General features: G+C 40.5%; 1 protein-coding gene across 2 annotated transcripts in view; it reads left to right on the top strand.

Annotated features, from left to right (window-relative positions):
* Positions 1-22,137, top strand: part of TAF3 (TATA-box binding protein associated factor 3) — a 122,302-nt gene that overhangs the window by 89,773 nt on the left and 10,392 nt on the right. For both annotated transcript variants that reach the window (XM_070800755.1, XM_019972918.2), the window contains exon 4: positions 6,616-6,698. In XM_070800755.1, coding sequence (XP_070656856.1) covers positions 6,616-6,698 — 83 coding nt within the window. The remainder of the gene's footprint in view (positions 1-6,615; positions 6,699-22,137) is intronic.

Genomic DNA, 22,137 nt, shown 5'->3' with positions numbered 1-22,137 from the left:
ATGCAGACCCTCAAAGATCCTCTCCCTGCCCTCTGGGAGCATCCCTTTTTGAGGCTGGCTACAAAATCATACCCAGTAATATTTCCCACATGGTAAAGTGTGCTGTATTTGACCTACAGCAGCTCTATAATCCATACTTTTGCACTGATTTTCATTTCAGACTTAACTGGGAAAATTAGTTTAGCTGATGAGCTAACCAGGATAATCTCAAATTTTCCTGCCTAACTTTATTCTTTCTCTGTTCCCCTTGGCTATTATTCTAAAATATAAAGAAGTAGAGTGGAAATTCTGAAATTAATAACTGAACATCAGCAGGTTAACAAGACACAGAAATCCAACTCTTTTTTTGTCCATTTTTGAAATCGCTTTATTATTGCATTATTTTCCCGTGGTACCTGGAAGATTTTAAAGCACTTTCACGTGCCTTAGTTTCTCCCCTGACACCCATGTGACATGGGTCCGGTGGGTATTGTTATAACATGTATGGATGAGACATAAACATGTCTCATGTTTATGGATGTTTATGTTTATGGATGAGAAACAGCCTGAGCGACTTGTCCAGGATTGAGGTCACAGCCAGCAAGAACCAGGTCCTTTACACACAAACTTGACTTCCCATTTTGAAATGTTTACAGCAGTTAGCCGCTTGTCCATTAGGTACGTAGTAACTTGGCAGAGGAGCCCTTAGCAAATCAAGAGTACGGTTGCTTTCACCATCTCAAGCCTGGAAAGTCCATGGTGGGGGTTTCAGTGGCCACTGTGACTTGAGTAAAGCGCATCAGGTTAGCTGGTAAAACGACCCCTGCCTTTGGGAAGGACCAGTCCCTCAGACCATCGTGGTTGGAGGCTCAGTTACAAGCCACACAGATTTCACCTAACAGAAGTAATCAGGCCCTTGTATCAGTTTTGATGGTTATGGAGCAGTTTTTAAAGATAAAAACTTATCAAAATCAGCCATCAGGGCTTTAAAATGAATAAACGTTGCTGTCTCTGGAGGTCAGCCCGAGTTCCCACCCTGACCTTTCCAGCCTGTGAGCTTGGGCACCTGGGCACCTGGGTGAGAGTAGCTCTCTTCACCACGTCCCCTTGGGGCAGCCTGCTGCGCCTCACTTTAGTTGTCTTACTTCTGCACACATAGAAGACTAAGTTGGGGGAGAGTGGTCTCCCCGGTTCACGCCTCTTGACAAAAGGTCCCTGGCGTCTTTCCTTTCTGTTGTAAGTATACTGTTGACTCATTTCCATCATGTTCTCATCAGCTTTCACGATGAACTAGTGAAATGAGGGGCTTTCAGTAAACAAAATCTAACCTCAGTAAGAAGGGGGGAATATTCCCTTCCTGTTTCTTACAACTGTCTGTTCCATGAAGAAACTAGTAACTTCATGTTAAATGAATCTGTTTGAGTTTATAGACGCTTCCTCAAGCCCATGCCCAAGGCTGTGGAGGCACGAACTGAACTCTTACTGAGAGCCCGAATCCTGTTTCACTCTCCCCACTGGATCCCACTCCTTATATACCTGACCACAACCGTAAATCTTCTGACCATCTGTTTAATAGTTTAAACAGTTTATCAGTGTTAGCTAGACTATGTTTCTGAATGGAAATAATGTAAAGACCTTCATTGTTAAGAAAGACAGCAGAGTAGTTGCCAGTTGGAATACTTCAGCATCTAAAATTTTAGGTTATTAAATTCAGCTTTCCACCAGTACTATTTTGGGGTGTTTTTCTGATATATTAGCATAGATAGATATCTGAACCAGTGCTGGCTGAACTTGCTGCCAGTGGCACACATATATAGGTGTGTGTGTGTGTGTGTGTGTGTGTGTGTGTTTAATGAAAGAAGTTTAACATTAAAAAAATAGAAAGTAAAAACTTGGCCAGATTATATTGACAAAGCTGCCCATTACCTTTGCAGAAAGTCCCTGTCAGAAGATAAACTTTAAAGCTGGAATGCATGAAAGAGTTCCAAGATAGAATTTAAATTTAAACTGATTCTTTATAGATAAGCTTTTTAAAAATCCACCTCTTTGCTTCAAGTCAGGATTTTAAAAATAAATTTCCCCTTTAAATCTCTTGAGCGATTTTCATTTTTTGCAAGGCCGCACTGCTGGTGTCCTGGAAAAATGGAGAGTTAGAGCTTTATCAGTTGGTGCCCTGAGGTATGTGGCAAAGAAGCTAAATCCTTGAAGATTAGCAAAAAAAATGCAGCACATGGCAATAAGGGGCTTATATGACGACTAGTATTAGTTCAGGTGAAAGAAGTATTGCTTATACATAAAACTGGACAAATCCACTGACAATGTATTTTTAGTTAGCTACAAAGGAGTCTTATATTACTGGACTTTGCTTCTTTAGTGAATTGGGAAGCTTAGTAATCCACTGTAAATGCTCTTCCACGCGCCCCAATTCTCAGCATCATTCTAAAGTACTCTTCTTTTATTTTAACCCTTACAAGCTCCTCTTTCCCCTGGATTTTGGCTTCGTGCCATTAAAAGATGGTGTCAATCTAACTGTTCAGGAGATCGAAGCCATTGTCATCCAGTGTTGATTGCCACCGGATGGGCACATGAGAAGTCATTGCATGATTGTAGGAAACTTCCCTGTGTTTTTATCTGGGTGGCTACTCAGATAAAGTCAGCGTGAACAAAGGTCTGGAGAGAAATTTTTATTTAGAAAGTGTGCTTTCTCTATCAACATTGTTAGCATCCTTACTAGTCTTTTTCTATGCTTGCTTGAATTTTATCTTTCAGTTAAATCTGCTTTAAGAATGAAATGAAAGTATTTAACTGCTTTTCAGTAGGGTTGCCATACGTCCTGGCTTGCCTGGGACAGTCCAGTTTACACCTGTTACATGGTGTGAATAACAGCTCCTGCTTTCGCTGTCAAAGCTCTTTCTGGATGGGGTAGTCACCCTAATTACAGGGAAAACTTTGAGCCGAGGTAACAGGTTCTGAGTTGTTCATTAATTCAGCAATTTTACTAAATATCTCTTGTCCTCAGGGCACATATATACCGTTTTTAATCTGACTCTTAAAATAGCCTGCATTTTTGTTTCCTTTTGCTTTTACGTATTGTATCATTTAACTTTTTAAAATACTGGTTGTAAAAAGACCATGCCTTGATTCTTTTTGTCCTGCCAAGTCATTGCAGTCAGCCTCAAAAAGCCAGCAAGTTCAGTTGAATGGAGGTGAGGCCAACATTCATCTCAGTTTCCATGTAAGCTAGTTTGTTTTCCATAGGAGAAAAAACTGTATTTTACAGTCTACCCTAGCCATCTCACAAGTACGTGTCACTCACCATAAAAGACATTGACAAAGAGACTGAATAGTTCCCTGTAGGATATCAGCATCGCCAGAAGAAAAAGACCCAAACTATGTGGCAGAGAGTCACAAATACTGTGGTGAAACAGAGGGTGAATTGGGGGCAGAGGACTAAATTTCGGTCATTTACTTACTAACTTTGTAACTCTGGCCAAACCACTCAATCTTTCTGAGCCCTCAGTTACATGTGAGTAATAATTCCTTCCACACACCTTAGAGAGTTATGGAGATCACGTGGGATTGTGTGTATGGGACACACTTGGTGGAGTGCTGTGCAAGTAAGTTGGAATTATTGTGCAGTGTGGTAATAGGAATGGACCCGAGTAAAGTGAGAAGCATAATGATACTAAAGAAGATTTTTTAAAAGGGCAAACGGCTTTATTTTTTTAATAAAGCTTAAGGGGTTTTAATAATAGTTTTGTGGGTTGAAGGAATATGGAATATTACTTCTAATACTAGCATCACTTATGAGTGTATGTGTGAGACCCTAAAATATTTTAGAATTGAAGAAATTTAGGAACTTTATATAATTTTTCATTCTCTGAATTAAAAAAAAGAAAAACTGTATTCAGTCCTAGTTTTGCCATTTTTGTGACCTTAAAATAGAAAAGGAAAAGGAAACAGAAAGAAAGGGAAAATGGTTGCTTCACGTATGATCATTCTGTCTGTAAAATGGAAACCATAACACCTGCCCCACCTGTTTGTTAAAGAACCTGAATGAGAACATCTGAAAAAGAACCAGACGTAATGCCTGGTAAGCATTAAGTGTTTTAAAACTGTTTGTTTGCTTGGGACATACTTATTTTCCCAGAGGTAACAGAATGGTGAGAAAAATATAGAAACCTTAGTAGTTTACAAAATAGGCTAGACCATTGGTTCTCAGGTTTGGGTTAGATATAGATGTCTGTGGTCAAAGAATCAGAGAAAGTGAATTCAGAGGTTTTTCCGTGGGTCTCTCTCTGCCCCCGCCCCAGTGACCCTTGGTCCCCGAAGCCTCGAGGAAACTACTGGATTAAGAATGGGGCAAAAGTGAGACCATTTAGAGGAGCAGGTTTTTGTGGGGAAACTGGTAAGATTTAGATGTGGTGAAATCTTTATAGAGTAGTTGAAAATGTCCAGCAGACAGCATTATATTTTGGTGTTACTTCCAGTCAGTGCTGGTCCAGAGAGGGTGATTTTGAAGACATGACATATTGAAAACTTTTATGACCAAATCCATGAATGTGAGTGAAGTTGGTGTCGGGTGACAAGAAGAGAGGACCCAGCGAGCAAAGAAGGACTTTGTTCAGGTCAGGGAAGGAGCATGGTGAAGATCTCAGTGGAGCAATAGACAGGAACACTAGGGAAGAGTGGGTGTCTAGAAAGAGTGGCTTTAGTTGGGCCAGAAAGGAGAGTGAAGTTGGGTGAGGAGTGGAAAGACTAGAACATGTGAGAGGTCATCAGCTGGAGGGTAAAGGGGAGGTAAGTGTTTTAAATGAGAGTTGAGCGCATTAGAAAGCTGGAAGAAAATAATGGAACCGAGACAGTGGAGATGCCACAAATAAGGAGGAAGTTTCTTTCACAGACTGGAGGAGACGGACTCTAGTGTAAATGTGGGTGCAGACATTTGTAGGGAATGGAAGGAGTTGTGCCCAGTGGTTTCAGCATTGTTTCCTGTGAGGTTTGATGAGCAGAAGGGGAAGGAAGTATATGGGATGGGTCTTAAAAGCTGTAAATGTTTGAAATCATTGCTTCCGATCGATTCTTAAAATATATCTTAGGCACTTATGTGTCAGACCCTACAACAGGCACTGGGAAATAGCAATGCACAGAGCAGGTATGGTCTCCACTCTTATCTAGTTTAGCAGAGAATCCAAATAGGTAGACAGTCTTAAAGGCACAGATGAAATTGGAGTTTTGGTGGCAGAAGCTGGAGCAGTTTTACATTTTTTCTTTGGAATTAGTGCTCTGGGGAATGATTTCAGATTGGTCCTGGACAAATGGTGAAATGACTGAGAGGCAAGGAGTTGAGGGTGCTTGCAGGATAAGTGGGTCATTCAGCAGAGGTTGGTTGAGTACCTCCTGTGTGTCATGCACTGCTCAAGAGAATGAATGAAGTCGTAGGTCTTGATGGGACCGTGGATTTACAAAAAACAAACAAAACTCAAGAAAGGGACAGGTTAAAACATACAAAAAATGGTAGATTTGATCAATGTGCAATATATTGGTTCTGTGAGATACTATTGGGTTGACCCAGAAGTTCCTTTGGGTTTTTCCTTAATATCGTAGGATAAAAACCACGATGAACTTTTTGGCCAAAGGCAATATATTGAGCACTGTGTTATAAACTCCTTCCCCTTTAGAACCATTGCACAATTTCTTTTCTTAATTTCTCTTGAGCTTGAAATACATAAATCAGAGGTTGGACCAGTTGTCGCAGTGACTAGCGGCGTTCTCCTGCCGAGCCAGGGATGTTGATGCCTGGCAGTGCCTGGGACATCTGCTCAACAACAAACCACCCCACCGAGAATGCCAGTGAAAACCCTGTTGAAAAACTGTGGTGCAGGTGATAATTTGAACGGCAGGGCTTTTTCTCATTTTGTTCATTTAAAATACTGATTTTACTATAGAGGATCTTCAAGTCAGAAATTGGAAAGAAGCCCTTTCAATACCATAGTTGATTTGTATGTTCCTTTTCTGATTATTAGCTCAACTATTTGAGCTGGTATCTTCAACTTACTCAGCAGTCACTGCCTTCACCATGAATCCTTTCTAAGTAAATATGTTTTGTCTCTTACAGTATTTTAGATCACTTTTCTACTAGCAGCCAAAAAATGAAGCAGTTCAGTGCTATCATTACACTGGGTGGGTCAGTTCTCTTATATGGCATGATAAACGTAAGATGAGTTTAATGTTTTTCAAGACCCATAAATTTTATCTTATAATGAAGCTCTTTCTGCAGTTTTTTGCTATTATATATTAAGTCTGGCAGTCACATAAATATTCCACTGAATGACTGAGGCAACAATTCTTGTTTAAAAATTCTGACAATAAAATCCAAGAAATTAATCAAAACTAAGCAAATACAGAAATAGCTCCCATATTTAAAGTGTTTAAAATTGGGGGAATTTCTCATGATGCCTGAGTGTTTGAGAAATGAAAACTAAAGAGCCCCAGGTTAGCTTTACCTCTAGCACCTCAGCCACATTTGAAACTCAAAAGCCTATCAAGTTTGTGGGGATGAGGAAGTAGGGGAAAAGGGAGGTGGTACTTCTGTTGAGAAATGTGTAATTGACTGTAATGTACTGTCTTCGACAGATCAAAGTGGAGCCCGTGGTCCCAGCCCCAAGCCCCGTCATCCCCAGACTGACTCTCAAAGTTGGAGCCGGCCAGGACAAGATGTAAGTACTGACGTTGCGGTGTAGAGGGCATGAGATGGAACTTAACTTTCATTCCTCTTCCCTAACGGGTTAGAACTCTACGGATCTTTCCAATGTGAACATGTACAATCAGGCTTTATTCTGAGAAGTCTTCATTCTCAAATGTTTATTGGTTTCCTTCTCAGAGTAAATGCTTACTGCTTTATTCAACATATAGGAGCCTTTCTGCCCACCCCACCCCCAAGCCCCTCACCCCAGTTCTTCTCTTCTTTTAAAGACTAATACAGGACATTGTTTCTGCTTAGTTTGTGAGGCCCCGATTATCTGAAAAATAAGAAACTGTATTGAATGGACTGACTGCCCACATTACATCCAGGTGGATGTAGTATTAAACCTTCTCAAACGTGTGTTCTCTGTCACCAGGACAAAGAATGAAGATTCTCTTCCTGCTCAGATGGCACATGGTTTTATTCTGTGTGTGCATATAAAACAAGGATAATGCCAAAAGCTTGGTCAAGCACTGTATCAGTGACAACTGAAGTCTGAATTATCCACCCTTTTCTTTTAAGAGAGAACTGGAAATGTAGACCTGGTGTTTACTGTTTTTTTCTTAATTTCATGGAATCATCACATCGGCCTAGCCTTCTTCAAAGTTAATTTGTTGGCTGTGTTTCTTTTATTCATTTTTGTGATATGAATTAAGACTTAAAATGCTCTTGTGTGATCCTCATAAGGTGATGAACATTGATCTTTTTTTTTTGCAAATCATGTTGAAAATCATTCATCTAAAAACCATACTATGCATCATTTCAGTGAATTTTACAAGCTCAGAGTACAAATTTATAACTGTACTTTTTACCCGTAAAGCCTAAAGATGGATTAGTTTACATCACAAGCAATCAAATGTTATATAGAAAATAGGTTTACAAAGCATTTAACTTTCATTCAATTTTTAACCATAAAGATCAAAGTAGGAGCCATGAACTTATTTGTTTAGTAGGTAGAGTAGACAACAGCAAGTTTGCTTTGCATTCTCATCATTCGTTCCATCTTAGAGTTTGTGTGTTGGACAAGGCAATGGCACCCCACTCCAGTACTCTTGCCTGGAAAATCCCATGGATGGAGGAGCCTGGTGGGCTGCGGTCCCTGGGGTCACTAAGAGTCAAACACGACTGAGCGACTTCACTCTCACTTTTCACTTTCATGCATTGGAGAAGGAAATGGCAACCCACTCCGGTGTTCTTGCCTGGAGAATCCCAGGGTCGGGGGAGCCTGGCGGGCTGCCGTCTATGGGGCCGCACAGAGTCGGACACGACTGAATCGACTTGGCAGCAGCAGCAGAGCTTGTGTGTAGCGTGTATTTTATGCAGCCACTGCTTCTGTTAATTCCAAATGTAATACTGAGAAAAAGTCCAGTGTCACTCCTATTAATGATGGTGTAGGGCAAACATGGCCTTCTAGGAGAGTGTGTATTCTTCTGAAGATTGAAAGAAGAAAATCTGGTTAGTGCTTTTCTTGCCTAAATTATCTACGTAATTTCCACATTGCTTGTTCTGGTTGTGCCAGCGGAGACCCAGACAGTAGGCTGTAGTATTACTGACAAGCTTAGAAAATGGACCAAAAGTACCATAGATTGAGCTCTTTTTAAACCAAATACTGTGCAGGTGCCCTTCTATCTTCCCTACAAAAATTGTAATCATGTCCTTATCCCTCAGCCATTAGCTAGTTAGCACAGGGACCCAACCAAAGCACCTGTACCTGCCATCTCCTTAGAAATCCTGTCTTTGGGTTCATTTCTCTGAAGGAAAGATACTCTTACCTATCTCTGGACAAATACTCTTCTCCTCCCCATTCATATTTTATTCCAGTTTTGTCCTAAATCACCATTACTTCACCTTTCCTTACACATACAAGTTCAGCTTGCTTATTCCTTTAGAGGAATAAGATTTTTAGAAAGGCATTGATAGTAGTAATCTTCACATCTGCCTTTAAGCATCTTTCTGTTGTTCGGTTGACTAATTCCTTTCCCTATCAATAAATCACTCATATACCTAAGGTATTGGAAGTTGTGAGAAATAGATCCTATGACTCTGGAACAGAATGTCCAGTATCAGGGAAATTATAGTACCCAGACAGTCTAGACAAATTGTCCTTGAAAGTATAACATGTAACGTGACCTTTCTGATATTTAGGAAATAACTCCCGTATCATATGAATAATCAATCATTTGACCAAAGTCAGAGCCAACGAAATATATACTTATAATGAACAAAGGACACGACTGAGCGACTTCACTTTGACTTTTCACTTTCATGCATTGGAGGAGGAAATGGCAACCCACTCCAGTGTTCTTGCCTGGAGAATCCCAGGGACAGAGGAGCCTGGTGGGCTGCTGTCTATGGGGTCGCACAGAGTCGGACACGACTGAAGCGACTTAGCAGCAATGAACAAAGGAATAAATTAAGTGAAATATATTACATTTTAAACTTGAAAGAAAAAGAGGCCCAAGTCACATATTGTTCAGTCGGTATGTCCTGCCTGACTCTTTATGACCTCATGGACTGCAGCACACCAGGTTCCTCTGTCCTCCACTGTCTCCTGGAGTTTGCTCAAGTTCTTGTTCATTGAGTCAATGATACAATCCAACCATCTCACCCTTTGCTTACCTCTTCTCCTTTTGCCTTCAATCTTTCTCAGCATCAGGGTCTTCCAGAGTTGATTCTCTGCATCAGGTGGCCAAAGTACTGGAGCTTCAGCTTCGGCATCAGTCCTTCCAGTGAATATTCAGGGTTGATCTCCTTGCAGTCCAAGGGACTCTTAAGTCTTCTCCAACACTGAAATTCGAAAGCATCAGTTCTTCAGCACTCAGCCTTCTTTATGGTCCAGCTCTCACATCCATACATGACTACAGGAAAAACCATACCTTTGACTTCTATGGACCTTTGTCAGCAAAGTGAGGTTTCTGCTTTTAAATATGCTGTCTAGGTTTGTCACAGCTTTCCTTTCAAGGAGCAAGAGTCTTTTAATTTTATGGCTGCAGTGACCATCCGTGGTGATTTTGGAGCCCAAGAAAAGAAAAGCTGTCACTGCTTCTATTTTCCCCCCTTCTATTTGCCCTGAAGTGATGGGATTGGATGCCATGATCTTAGTTTTTTGAATGTTGAGTTTCAAGCCATCTTTTTCACTTTGCTCTTTCACCCTCATCAAGAGGCTCTTTAGTTCCTCTTCACTTTCTGCCATTAGAGTGGTATTATCTGCATAGCTGAGGTTATTGATATTTCTGCTGGTAGTCTCAATTCCAGCTTGTGATTCATCAAGCCTGGCATTTCGTATGATGTACTCTGCATAGAAGTTAAATAAGCAGGGTGACAGTATACAGCCTTGATGTACTCCTTTCCCAATTTTGAACTAGTCCCTTATTCCATGTAAGGTTCTAACTATTGTTTCCTGACCCACATACAAGTTTCTCATGAGACTGGTGAAGTTTTCTGGTATTTTCTTTTCTTTAAGAATTTCTACAGTTTTTTTGTGATCCACACAAAGACTTTAGCAGAGTCAGTGAAGTGTAGTCAGTTAAGCTAAAGTAGATGTTTTCCTGGAATCCCCTTGCTTTCTCCATGATCCAAAGAATGTTAACAATTTGATCTCTGGTTCCTCTGCCTTTCCTTTTTTGTTTTTTGTTTTTTTCATTTTTGGCATTTAGTTCAGAAGAAATTCAAAGAATTGAGTGTCCCTACTATAACAAATCACTTTTCATTTCTGTTTGCTTATTTATGTGAACAAGATTTCTCAGTGTTTCCATTCATCAATATTAGAAATAGAAATTGATATTGATAACACAACATTGTAAATAAACTATACCCTAATAAAAAAATTTTGGGGGGTGGATTTTTATCTTTTTTAATTTATTAATTTATTTTTATTGGAGGCTAATTACTTTAAAATATTGTAGTGGTTTTTGCCATACATTGACATGAATCAGCCATGGGTGTACATGTGTCCCCCATCCTGAACCCACCTCCCTCCCCAACCCATCCCTCAGGGTCATCCCAGTGCACCGGCCCTGAGCACCCTATCTCATGCATTGAACCTGGACTGACGATCTGTTTCACATATGGTAATATACATGTTTCAGTGCTGTTCTCCCAAACCATCCCACCGTCTCCCTCTCCCACAGAGTCCAAAAGTCTGTTCTTTATCTCTGTGTCTCTTTTGCTGTCTGGCATATAGCGTCATCATTACCATCTTTCTAAATTCCATATATATGCGTTAATATGCTGTATTGGTGTTTTTCTTTCTGGCTTACTTCACTCTGTATAATAGGCTCCAGTTTCATCCACCTCATTAGAACTGATTCAAATGCATTCTTTGTAATAGCTGAGTTAATATTCCATTGTGTATATGTACCACAGCTTTCTTATCCATTTGTCTGCCAATGGACATCCAGGTTGCTTCCATGTCCTGGCTATTGTAAACAGTGCTTCGATGAACATTGGGGTACACGTGTCTCTTTCACTTCTGGTTTCCTCGGTGTGTATGCCCAGCAGTGGGATTGCTGGGTCGTATGGCAGTTCTATTTCCAGGAATTTTAAGGAATCTCCACACTGTTCTCCGTAGTGGCTGTACTAGTTTGCATTCCCACCAACAGTGTAAGAGGGTTCCCTTTTCTCCGCACCCTCTCTAGCATTTATTGTTTGTAGACTCTTTGATAGCAGCCATTCTCACCGGCGTGAGATGGTACCTCATTACGGTTTTGATTTGCATTTCTCTGATAATGAGTGATGTTGAGTATCTTTTCATGTGTTTGATAGCCATCTATATGTCTTCTTTGGAGAAATGTCTGTTTAGTTCTTTGGCCTATTTTTTAACAGGTAGTTTATTTTTCTGGTATTGAGCTGCTTGAGCTGCTTATATATTTTTGAGATTAATTCTTTGTCAGTTGCTTCACTTGCTTCTTCTGCCTTTTCTAAACCCAGCTTGTACATTTGGAGGGTCTCAGTTCACATACTGCTGAAGCATAGGCATAGCTTGAAGGATTTTGAGCATTACCTTGTGAAATGTGAAATTAGCATGTGAAATGAGTGCAGTCGTATGGTAGTTTGTACATTCTTTGGCATTGCCCTTCTTTGGGATTGGAATGAAAACTGACCTTTTGCAGGCTTGTGAGCACTGCTGAGTTTTCCAAATTTGCTCACATATTGAGGGCAATACCTTAACAACTTCAGCTTTTAGGATTTGAAATAGCTCATCTGGAATTCCATCACCTCCATTAACTTTGTTTGTAGTAATGCTTCCTAAGGCCCACTTGACTTCACACTGCAGGATGTCTGGCTCTAGGTGAGTGACCGCACAATCATAGTTATCCTGGTCATTAAGATATATTTTTTGTATAGTTCTTCTGTGTATTCTTGCCACCTCTTCTTAATCTCTTCTGCTTCTTGAAGAGATATCTAATTTTTCACATTTTATTGATTTCCTCTATTTCTTTGCATTGTTCATTGAAGAAGGCCTCTTACCTCTCCTTGATATTCTCTGGAACTGTGTATCCAGTTGGTTAGCTCTTTCCCTTTCTCCCTTGCTTTTCACTTCTCTTCTTTCCTCAGCTATTTGTGAGGCTTCCTCAGTCAATCACTTTGCCTTCTTGCATTTCTTTTTCCTTGGGGTGGTTTTGATCACTACCTCCTGTACAGTGTTAGAAACCTCCGTCCATAGTTCTTCAGCCACTCTCTTTACCAGATCTAATCTCTTGAATCTATTTGTCACCCCCACTGTATAATCATAAGGGATTTGATTTAGGTCATACCTGAATGGCCTAGTGGTTTTCCCTGCATTCTTCAATTTAAGCCTGAATTTTGCAATAAGGAGCTCATGATCTGAGCCACAGTCAGCCCCAGGTCTTATTTTTGCTAACTGTATAGAGCTTCCCCATCTTTGGCTGCAAAGATGCAAAATAATCCCCAGGAGTTGGTGATGGACAGGGAAGCCTGGTGTGCTGCAGTCCGTGGGGTTACAAAGAGTCGGACACAACTGAGTGACTGAACTGAACTGACTTCTGATGCAAAATGATCAATCTGCTTTAACTATTGACCATCTGATGATGTCCATGTGTAAAGTAGTCTCTTGTGTTGTTGGAAGTTGTTTGCTATGACCAGGGTGTTCTCTTGGCAAAATTGTTAGCCTTCGAGCAAGCCTTCTTCATTTTGTATTCCAATGCCAAACTTGCCTGTTATTCCAGTTATCTCTTAACTTCTACTTTTGCATTCCAGTCCCGTATGATGAAAAGGACATCTTAGAAGATCTTGTAGGTCTTCAGAGAACCGGTCTACTTGAGGTTCTTCAGCATCAGAGACTGGGGCACAGACTTGGATTACTATGTTGAATGGTTTGCCCTGGAAACAAACCAAGATCATTCTGTCACTTTTGAAATTGCACCCAGATACTGTATTTTGGACTCTTTGATGGACTATGAGGGTTACTCCATTTCTTTTAAGAGATTCTTGCCCACAGTAGTAGATATAATGGTCATCTGAATTAAATTCGCCCATTCTCATCCATTTTAGTTCACAGATTCCTAAGATATGGATGTTCACTCTTGCCATCTCTTGCTTGACCATATCCAGCTTACCTTGATTCATGGACCTAACATTCCAGGTTCCTCTGCAATATTATTCTTTAAGGCATCAGACTTTACTTTCACCACCAGGCACATCCACAACTGGGCGTCGCTTCTGCTTTGGCCCAGCCTCTTCATTCTTTCTGGAACTGTTAGTAATTGCCCTCCACTCTTCCCCATAGCATATGGAACGCCTTCCCACCTGGGGGCTCATCTTCCGGTGTCATATTTTTTGCCTTTGTATGCTGTCCCTGGGACCCTCGAGGCAAGAATCCTGGAGCGGTTTGCCATTCCCTCCCCCAGAGGACCACGTTTCGTCAGAACTCTGCACTGTGCCCTGTTTTGTGTGGCCCTACACGGCATGGCTCATGCTTCATTGAGTTATGCAAGCCCCATTGCTGTGAGCAATAGGATTTTATATAAAATACAACATAGTCAGTAAAGCGGGGTCTTTTTGTGTTTTTTTTGTTTTTTTAAATCTAAATCCATGGTCAACAACCTACGGCCATGGGCCAGTCCATCCCACTGTGTGTTTTTTATGGCTCGGCTGAAAGAAATTAAAAGAAGGATAACACTTTATGACACTTGAAAATTATATGAAATTAAAAGTAATCTTTTATTATTGTAGTATAGGGATCATGGCTTATTCCTTGGCAGTAATGATGGAAAAGAGATGGTAGATTCATATAAACATGCCTTTATGTAGTTTGTATTCACCTGGGGCTGTAATGATGCTCTTTTGAAGTGGAATTAATGAGTAGACTAGGACTCAAAGGGGGGGTTTGAATAGTCTAGGGGGAGGAGTTTATTTCTGAAGAACAGGCAGAGAATAGAGTCTTTTGAAACCATAGGAAAAAGAAAACACTTTACAGGGTTCAAATTATACCCTCTTGTTGGAAGATCTCTAGGACAATATTTAGTTTGTAAATCTTATATAAAGAAATGATGCCTCTGACCCATGATCCAGGAAAGTGCTTTGAGGTTAGACCGTTTCCTCTCTTCTCTGTTATTGTTCCTGGAAGCCAGACAGAGGGCCCTTGTCCCCCTTGATTGAACGCTCCTGCTGAGTGTGGTTTGAAGGGTCTGTGGGGATCCAGTGCCACCTCCTGATTGTGTTAAAGTTCAAGGTGACTCCAAGCACCTCAGATTCCTTTAACAGGTATCCCAGGAATGAGGACCCAGAGTTACCCTTAGTCTATATTGAAGAGGAAACTAAAATACTGATCCTGAAGTTACAGATTCAGCATCTGTAGCTTGCAGGGGTGGTGTGAATGGGAAGAAAGAATGCATTCAAGTAAATCAGTGAATAACTGGGTCTGGCCTGACGGCCAAGCTTTGCCGTGATGCCAAGAGAGCAGGTAGGTTTAGCTGGCCTGGGACCAGCGCCTAATGTCATATTGGTCAGGTCAATACGGATGCTGTTGAGGTCCCCCTGGACTTATGTGCTGGAAGGGACGGTGAGTGTCCCTTGTGACCAGAGGCACTATGGGCTGGCCAAGTGGCAGCACAGTTGCCATGTTATTTGTTGTCCCAGTCTTGTCATTTACTGAGTCAGTTTATTTTGAGTAAGCCTAGGAAAATTGGGCTAACTTTTGGTGTCTGTGCATTTTGTCATTTCTGTGAAGGATATAAACAGAAGACAGTGGTGTAAGCCAGGGAGCACCTGAGGGGCGGGACTGCTTAGACAGGATTGTCAGAAGAGACATGTGGAGCATTAACTGTGTGGTTATATTTATAAAGCTCAAAATTCTATTAAAGGAGCATCTCATTTAAAAAGGCAACTTGAAGTATTGGTAGAGTATTAAGAGGAAAGGCCCTTGTATGTAGATTTGAGGATAACAGTGGTGGTTGGGGGTTACGGTCTTCCCCTCCTCACGTTTCTCCATGTCTCTTCAGGCTCTCCTCTCGCTGGCGCTGGGGAGGTGGGTTTGTCCTTTTCTCCGTCTGTCCTGTGGCTCTTTTGGGGGCGCGGGGCTGAGTGGCTGTCCTGCCACAGTATCATTTGGTCTGGTTGGTGGGGCTGCTATACTGGAGAAGTTTGGAGCTGGTCTTGCTCTTAGGGCACTGCTGCCCTGGCTCAGAGAGCTCACCAGGGACGGGTAATGAGTTGGGCCCCTCCACACATCCAGCCGGCTTCCCAAGTGGCGCTAGTGGTAAAGAACCAATGCAGAAGACATAAGGGACACAGGTTCAATCCCTGGGTCAGGAAGATCCCTTGCAGGAGGAAATGGCAACCCACTCTAGTACTCTTGCCTAGAGAATCCCAAGGACAGAGGAGCCTGGTGGGCTACAGTCCAAAGGGTCGCAAGGCTTCAGACACGACTGAGTGACTTAGCATACACACATCTGGTCATGCTCAGTCATTGTTCCAGGTAATACCCGATACTGTATTTGGTCAAGTGACCCAGAATCGTTTTGTGTCACTTTCATGAAAATAATATCATTACCATTAATAATTCTAAATTTTCTTTTGTCTGAGAGGGCACAATAGATACTCTCTGTTACAAGTTTAATCCTTTTCCCAAAATGCACACAATTTGCCAAAGTATTTTTCATTGACCACTTTACTGCTGGCAACTAGAGTTTTCCTTCTGCTAACACTTTGTCACCATAGCCATGAGTATTATCAGATTTCTTACAATTCAGGAAATTCTTTGATTAATCAGACCTCTCTTAGCAGAGGTACTGAACATTGGATGCTTTCCTTTTCCTGTAAGTAATTTAGTTTTTTGTTGCAGTTTATAGAGTTTAGTTTATGCCTGGGAGGAGGCTTCTTTTTAAAAAATTTATTTATTTTTAATTAAAGGATAATTGCTTTACAATATTGTGTTGGTTTCTGCTGTACATCAACATGAATCAGCCAAAGATACATATGTCCCCTTTCTCTTGAACCGAGGCTGCTTAATAGATGTAATTTCTAAATTATCTATATATACCATAAAAATGGAAGCTAAAACTTTTTGCTCATTAATCCTGAAAAATAAATGGTTAACCTTTAAAAATGTAAAGCAAGTATAGGTATTTGCTGTCTTTTCTGTGATCCAAACTTTTCTGATTAACTCTTTTTGACAGTACAACCAGAAATAGAGGATAACTATGCACAATTACAAAAGTAACCATTTAAAATATTTTTAAAGAAGGTAAGCATTTTATGTTCTTATGTAACCAGATTTAACTGAAAGACATTTAATAGGTAAAATGTGTATAGTGGTATTTTAGTGGCAAGTTCTTTAGAAAAATAATAGCAAATTATTTTTATTTCACTTTCTGCATATTTTCCTACACTTAAAATGTTGTTTATTCGTATGTAGCTTTTTTCTAGTTTAAATAAATTTAAGAGTGACTTAGAGAACATAAAATAAAGATACTGGAAAATACAAGGAAACCAAGAACAAGGTAAGGAAAAAAGAAAATTTGTACATCAGATATGATCACGACTTCCTAGCAATAAGGGCAGAGTGAGATACATTTTTTTAAAAAGAAGGTACCCCTTAGTTTCTCAGGAGAGACAACGTTTTTCAAGATGCTAAATTTGAAGTTTTATTTCCATAGGAACCTAACGGCAAAATAGCCGTCTTCCATAGCAGCTTTTACAGCAGATAAAAGGTGTTTTTTTCTTTGACTGTTTCTTAGACCAACCCCTAGTCCAAGGATGTAGCCTCGGAGCACACGCAGTGCAGGTGCTTCATAAAGAGTCCTCCCTTCTCCAGTGAAACACTTCTCATGCTTTCTATTTGTCAGGACTCTGGGCGCAGTAACAGAAACCCTAATCAAACTAGCTCAAACCATGGTTAAAGCGGTTTATTTGACTTTAGGCAAGGTGACTTTAACCAAGGTTCAAAACGTGTCATTAAAACTCTGCTTACTTTCTTTTTCTCTGTCTGGCTTCTGTGTGGAGGCAGAGATGGTCCCAGTTGCTCTTGGCCGGCGTGGTTCTTTCTGTACTCATAGGCTGAAGCCCCCTACTTGACAGCACCCCTTGTTGGGTCCCATCCTGGAGCCAGCCAGCCCCAGTAGAGGGGATGGAGCCCTGTTGGAGAGGGCTGGTAGGTTCCAGAAGCAGAGAAGGGCGCTTCCACTGGGATAAGGGGGAGGGGCAGGCAGAAACGATTGATATGCTTTTCTCTTATGTAGAGAAAGGCAGTCAAGTTCATGTTTTAATAAAAGCATGCTGAAGAGGCAGAGCAAGGGAGCTTGTTGTTTAAAAAAAAAAAAGATGATCCTTTAGAAATAAAGTTCAAGAACATTTCAGACCATCGTCCCGTCGGACTTGGAAGGCCTTTTGTTCTTCTATTTTTAATTTGTTTCCCTTGCAGTAAAACTGTCTGCTTTGATTTAAAAAAAAAAAAAAAAAGATTGAAAAGTGTTGATAGTTTTCTTTGTTTTGCCCTGGTTAACTTGCCGCTGACACAGAAACATTTCATAGGTATTTTGCCTGTATGAGAAGCTATCTAACAAGAACAGTGACCCCCCAAAAAATTAATAAATAAGAACAAAAAACTTAAGAATGACTGTATTTAAAATCTATGGCAAATAACTTATTTTTAATGCTAGTGAAATATGGTACCATGACAAATGAAATTTCCTAGCCACTGAACAATGAGAACACAAATTGTGGGTGGTAGCCATTATTCTTGCTACTTTTTGTACTTATATTGATAAATTCAACAGACCCAAACCCATATATCTCAGTTATAATTCCAAGAGGAAGCAGGTCGTTAACATTTTTCTTTCTCGGGTCTTCAGCCCTTTTCTGATATTTTCCAGACTGGGAGGATCTTGACCTTCTTAGAGCACTCTCTCTTTTTTACCCAGCTAAAGTTTAGATGAAATCCGCAAGTTTGATTTCTTCCCCTGACACATGGTAGTTTGTCGACTATTGCCAAAGATTCAGTGTATCCAAGAGGAAAAAAAAATAGTATGCTGTCAGAAAAACTGGCTTCAGGTTTTGGGAAATGTTTTTACTACCCAGTAAAACAAGTGGAAAGATTATAATCAAAGCATTTCCATCTTACTTGTAAACAATTACAGCAGTCCTTACACGGATGCCACATTAGAAGACTGGGGAAAATTTACTGGATTCCATTCTAATGCAATTAGAGCTAATTTTGTTCTTTAAATGAATAAAAGGTCAGCTAGTAAATCTAGCTTATCTTGCGTCCAGACTTCAATAAATTGTTTTATTTAATTTGTTGTAAAAGATCTTATCCTTAATGGGTCTAGGTCTTATTTAGTTCACTTAGGTTTTAAAATATTTATGACCACCTTTTTAGATATGATTTGAATGATAGTTGGAAAGTTCCTCCCTGCTGTGTTATCAAGGCCCAGGATCACTAATTGAGTGAATATAGGAAGGTACTTAAGATTTGTTATCTAGAAAAAGCTGATGTGAACTTCCAGAATTTAAATGTTCTTTAACCTGTGACAGGCAGAGGTGATTTAGCTATATCATGGTAACCTTTTGGATACTGTCTTACCTATAATTTCCCCTAAAGATCAAACTACTTGCACTTCTAGTGTTTAAAGAGAATGTATCCCTCCTAATGAGAACATTCTTATTATTACTGACGACAACACAGAAAATTTAAATCCTTCGCATCCTATCCTTCCTGTCGTTTTATAGGGCTGGCTCAGATGGTGAAAAATCTGCCTGCTATGCAGAAGAGTTTTGATCTGGGTTTGATCCCTGGGTTGGGAAAATCCCCTTGGAGAAGGGAATGGCAACCCACTCCACAATTCTTGCCTGGAGAATCCCATGGATAGAGGATCCTGGCCGGCTACAGTTGTGGAGTTGCAAAGAGTCAGACACGACTGAGCAACTGAGACTTTCACTTCAATATTAAAATATTTCCGTAGGGACTTTAGGGGCACAGTGCAATGTTTCTTCCTCTCTGTCCCCGCCCTGGCCTCCTTGTGAGATGAACACTCGCATCCCAGCCCGACCTCTGTGACGGAGAACCCACACGGGTTGGGTTCGGGGACTTGTCCCTGCGGGGACTGACTGGCTGCATCGCCCCTGTTTGGATTCACTCTTCCAGGTTCCAGAGCTGCACCTGTCCTCGCGGCTTGTCCTTCAGCCTGGTCCAGAAAGGAGCCCAGCATCCCTCCTGACCTTCAGGACCCGTTCCTTCTCCATCCCCACCTTTCCTGGCCCCGCCCCGCCCCCCCCCTTTGTTACCTCCTCCCGTCTGTATCTTCTCTTCCCTTCTCCAGTCTTCCCTTGGGTTCTGCCATCCTGACCCTCACACACACACGCCCACTAGCCTCCCCTCCAGGTGAGGGAAAAGTCACGTAGATGCCTCTTCTCATTTTCACTTTTCAAAACGTATTCCTTATATGGACTTTCTTCCAATTCCTCCCCTCCCCCCCCCCCGCCCCCCCAGTTTTATTCCTCAACTCACCACATCCTGGTTTCTGCTCTGGAAACTTTCCTGAAGCTTCTCATTAAGATGATTAAATGCATCCTGAGACAAATGCTGCAGCCCTGAGACTTCATCCTTCCTGTTCTTCCAATACCTTCTTCCCCCCACACCCTTTTTGAAAACCTCTAGTCCTTGTTTTCCATGACACGATGCTCTCTTTCTCCATCACTGCTTCTGTTTTTCTTTGATCACTTTCTCTTCTTGCCCTTGATCCACCACTCTGTTATTTCTCCCTAAATTTTCTTTTTTTTCTTTTCAAAGTTAGGCAATAATGATTCCCAAATCTTTCCTTCCAGCTCAGATTTCTCCCTAAGATGCGGCCTAGTCTGCCCAGTTACCTGCTAAAAAGCCCAAGTGGGAGGACCAGAGAGGCATTTCAAACATGTGCTTAGAATCTTAATCAATTATTTCTGCTTCTTTAGCCCACAAAGGTGGAAAGTATATATATATATGTGTGTGTGTGTGTGTGTGTGTGTGTGTGTGTGTGTGTGTATTTATTTCTCTGGGCTTCCTTGCTGGCTCAGGCTAAAGAATCTGCCTGCCAAGCAAGAGATGCAGGTTTGATCCCTTGGTTAGGATGATCCCTGGAGGAGGAAATGGCAACCCACTCCAGTATTCTTACTGGGATAGTCCCATGGACAGAGGACCCTGGTGGCTACAGTCCATGGAGTCACAAAAGAGACATGACTTAGTGACTAAAACAACAACAGCAACAACAGCATCTACATATGTAGCACAGGCTATAAATGTATATTTTTTTCATGCTATTTACAGAGGAAGGTAAAAGTTCATGTAAAGCATGATCATTTTGGATAAAGACACAACAGCTATTATCAAAGTTTAATATATTTTAAAGTAATATCGTTGGGTTTTCCAAGCACAACCTCAGTCATAACTGAATATTACAACACTATAGTGAGACACAGATCTTAATCACAATCTTATTCATTTTTCTAGTTCACTGAATATCATCTTCCTGCTTTTAATGTTTTCATATAACTGGGATGTTATTTAACCCTACAATGAATGAATAAACGAATGAATGAGTGCTTGCTCATCTTTTATAGTTAACTTGCATACTTTCATGTGTAAGCACCTCATCGTTCTCTGTAGACTCCTGGCCCAGAAAGTATTAAAAGTGAGGTTTCATCAGTCCCTACTGTTCAGTTTCATTTGGTTTGGCTTTTTCTTATTGAAGGCACCCTTTCTTTGCTGGAGAGAAGCAGAAGCTTTTCTAACATCACAAAATCTTTTACAAGTTCTGACTCCGGGGAATTTGTTTTTTTTCCAAAAGAACCCTGGCCTTGTCCTGGAAAACACCTTCATGGTCTTACATGTTTTAAAAATTATTTTGCATTTGAAAAATACTAATTTTGATTATATACATAGTAAAAATGTCAGAAATACACTTGTGCAAGTGGCAAATTTGGATCAGATGTTGTGTCTTCTCTCAGGAACATAGATATAAACAATCATAACAGAAGGTAGAAAGTGTGAAAATCTGTAAGAGATACATCTCAACTGATCCAGATGTTCAAGTTGATTACTTCCAGCCCAAAAGGATCAGAAAAGACTTGGGTGGAGCTGAATTTGAGGAGAGTCTCAAGTGCTGTCCTCCTGAAGTCACTGTGTATGGGGGGGCGGGGTGCTGGCTATGTCACCAACAAGATAGACATGGAGGTTCATTCTTTTCTGTTTATTTTTTACTTGTAGGCAGTTTTATAACTTAAAATTTCTGGATGTGTAAGACATTTCCTTGCCTCCAAAGTTGAGACTGTATAATAAGATGTGTTCAGAGAAGTCTTGCTTTCCATCCTATCCCTCTGCTTTTATCCTCATGGCACTACACCTTACCATTTTTGTTTCTTTTTTAAATTATCTTTTTGTCTATCTTTCTGAAAATACTGTGAAGAAAGACACATTTTTATTTATCTAAGCACTCTTGTCCTTCTAGACCATTTTACAGATTTTGAACATCTGACAGTAGAAGTCTAATCACTTGGGGATCTCCTTTGGAAAGGAACAGTCTACAGTGGCTATATTTTCCTCTAATTACTTCATGCAATCTGTTTCATTTTTCAAATAGGTCATGCCTGAATTAAAAGATAAAATGTTTGCCACTTGGTATGTACTTGGGCTATGACAAGATAAGATGATGTAAATATTCAAGAGGCAAGCCATGAGCTTGAGGAATTAACTGCATTTGCAGTTATGTGCTAATTATATGAGCACTCAGAGTTGAGCTGTAAGGATCAAGAAGAAGAAGGATAATGACTGATTTGAAGAATCAACATAACACCAATTCTCATAATTGTCTTTGGGTATTTGTTCCTTTTGATCACATGTGAAATATGGAAATGACTGTGTTACAGTTCGTTGTTTTAAGTCCTGATGCTCTCAAATATAATTTCTCCTAAATTCTAGG

Source organism: Bos indicus, chromosome 13 (genome assembly GCF_029378745.1).
Source record: "Bos indicus isolate NIAB-ARS_2022 breed Sahiwal x Tharparkar chromosome 13, NIAB-ARS_B.indTharparkar_mat_pri_1.0, whole genome shotgun sequence".
NCBI classification, from domain to species: Eukaryota; Metazoa; Chordata; class Mammalia; order Artiodactyla; family Bovidae; genus Bos; species Bos indicus.
Note: the sequence above shows the minus strand (reverse complement) of the source record. Positions and strands in the feature narration are given on the sequence as shown.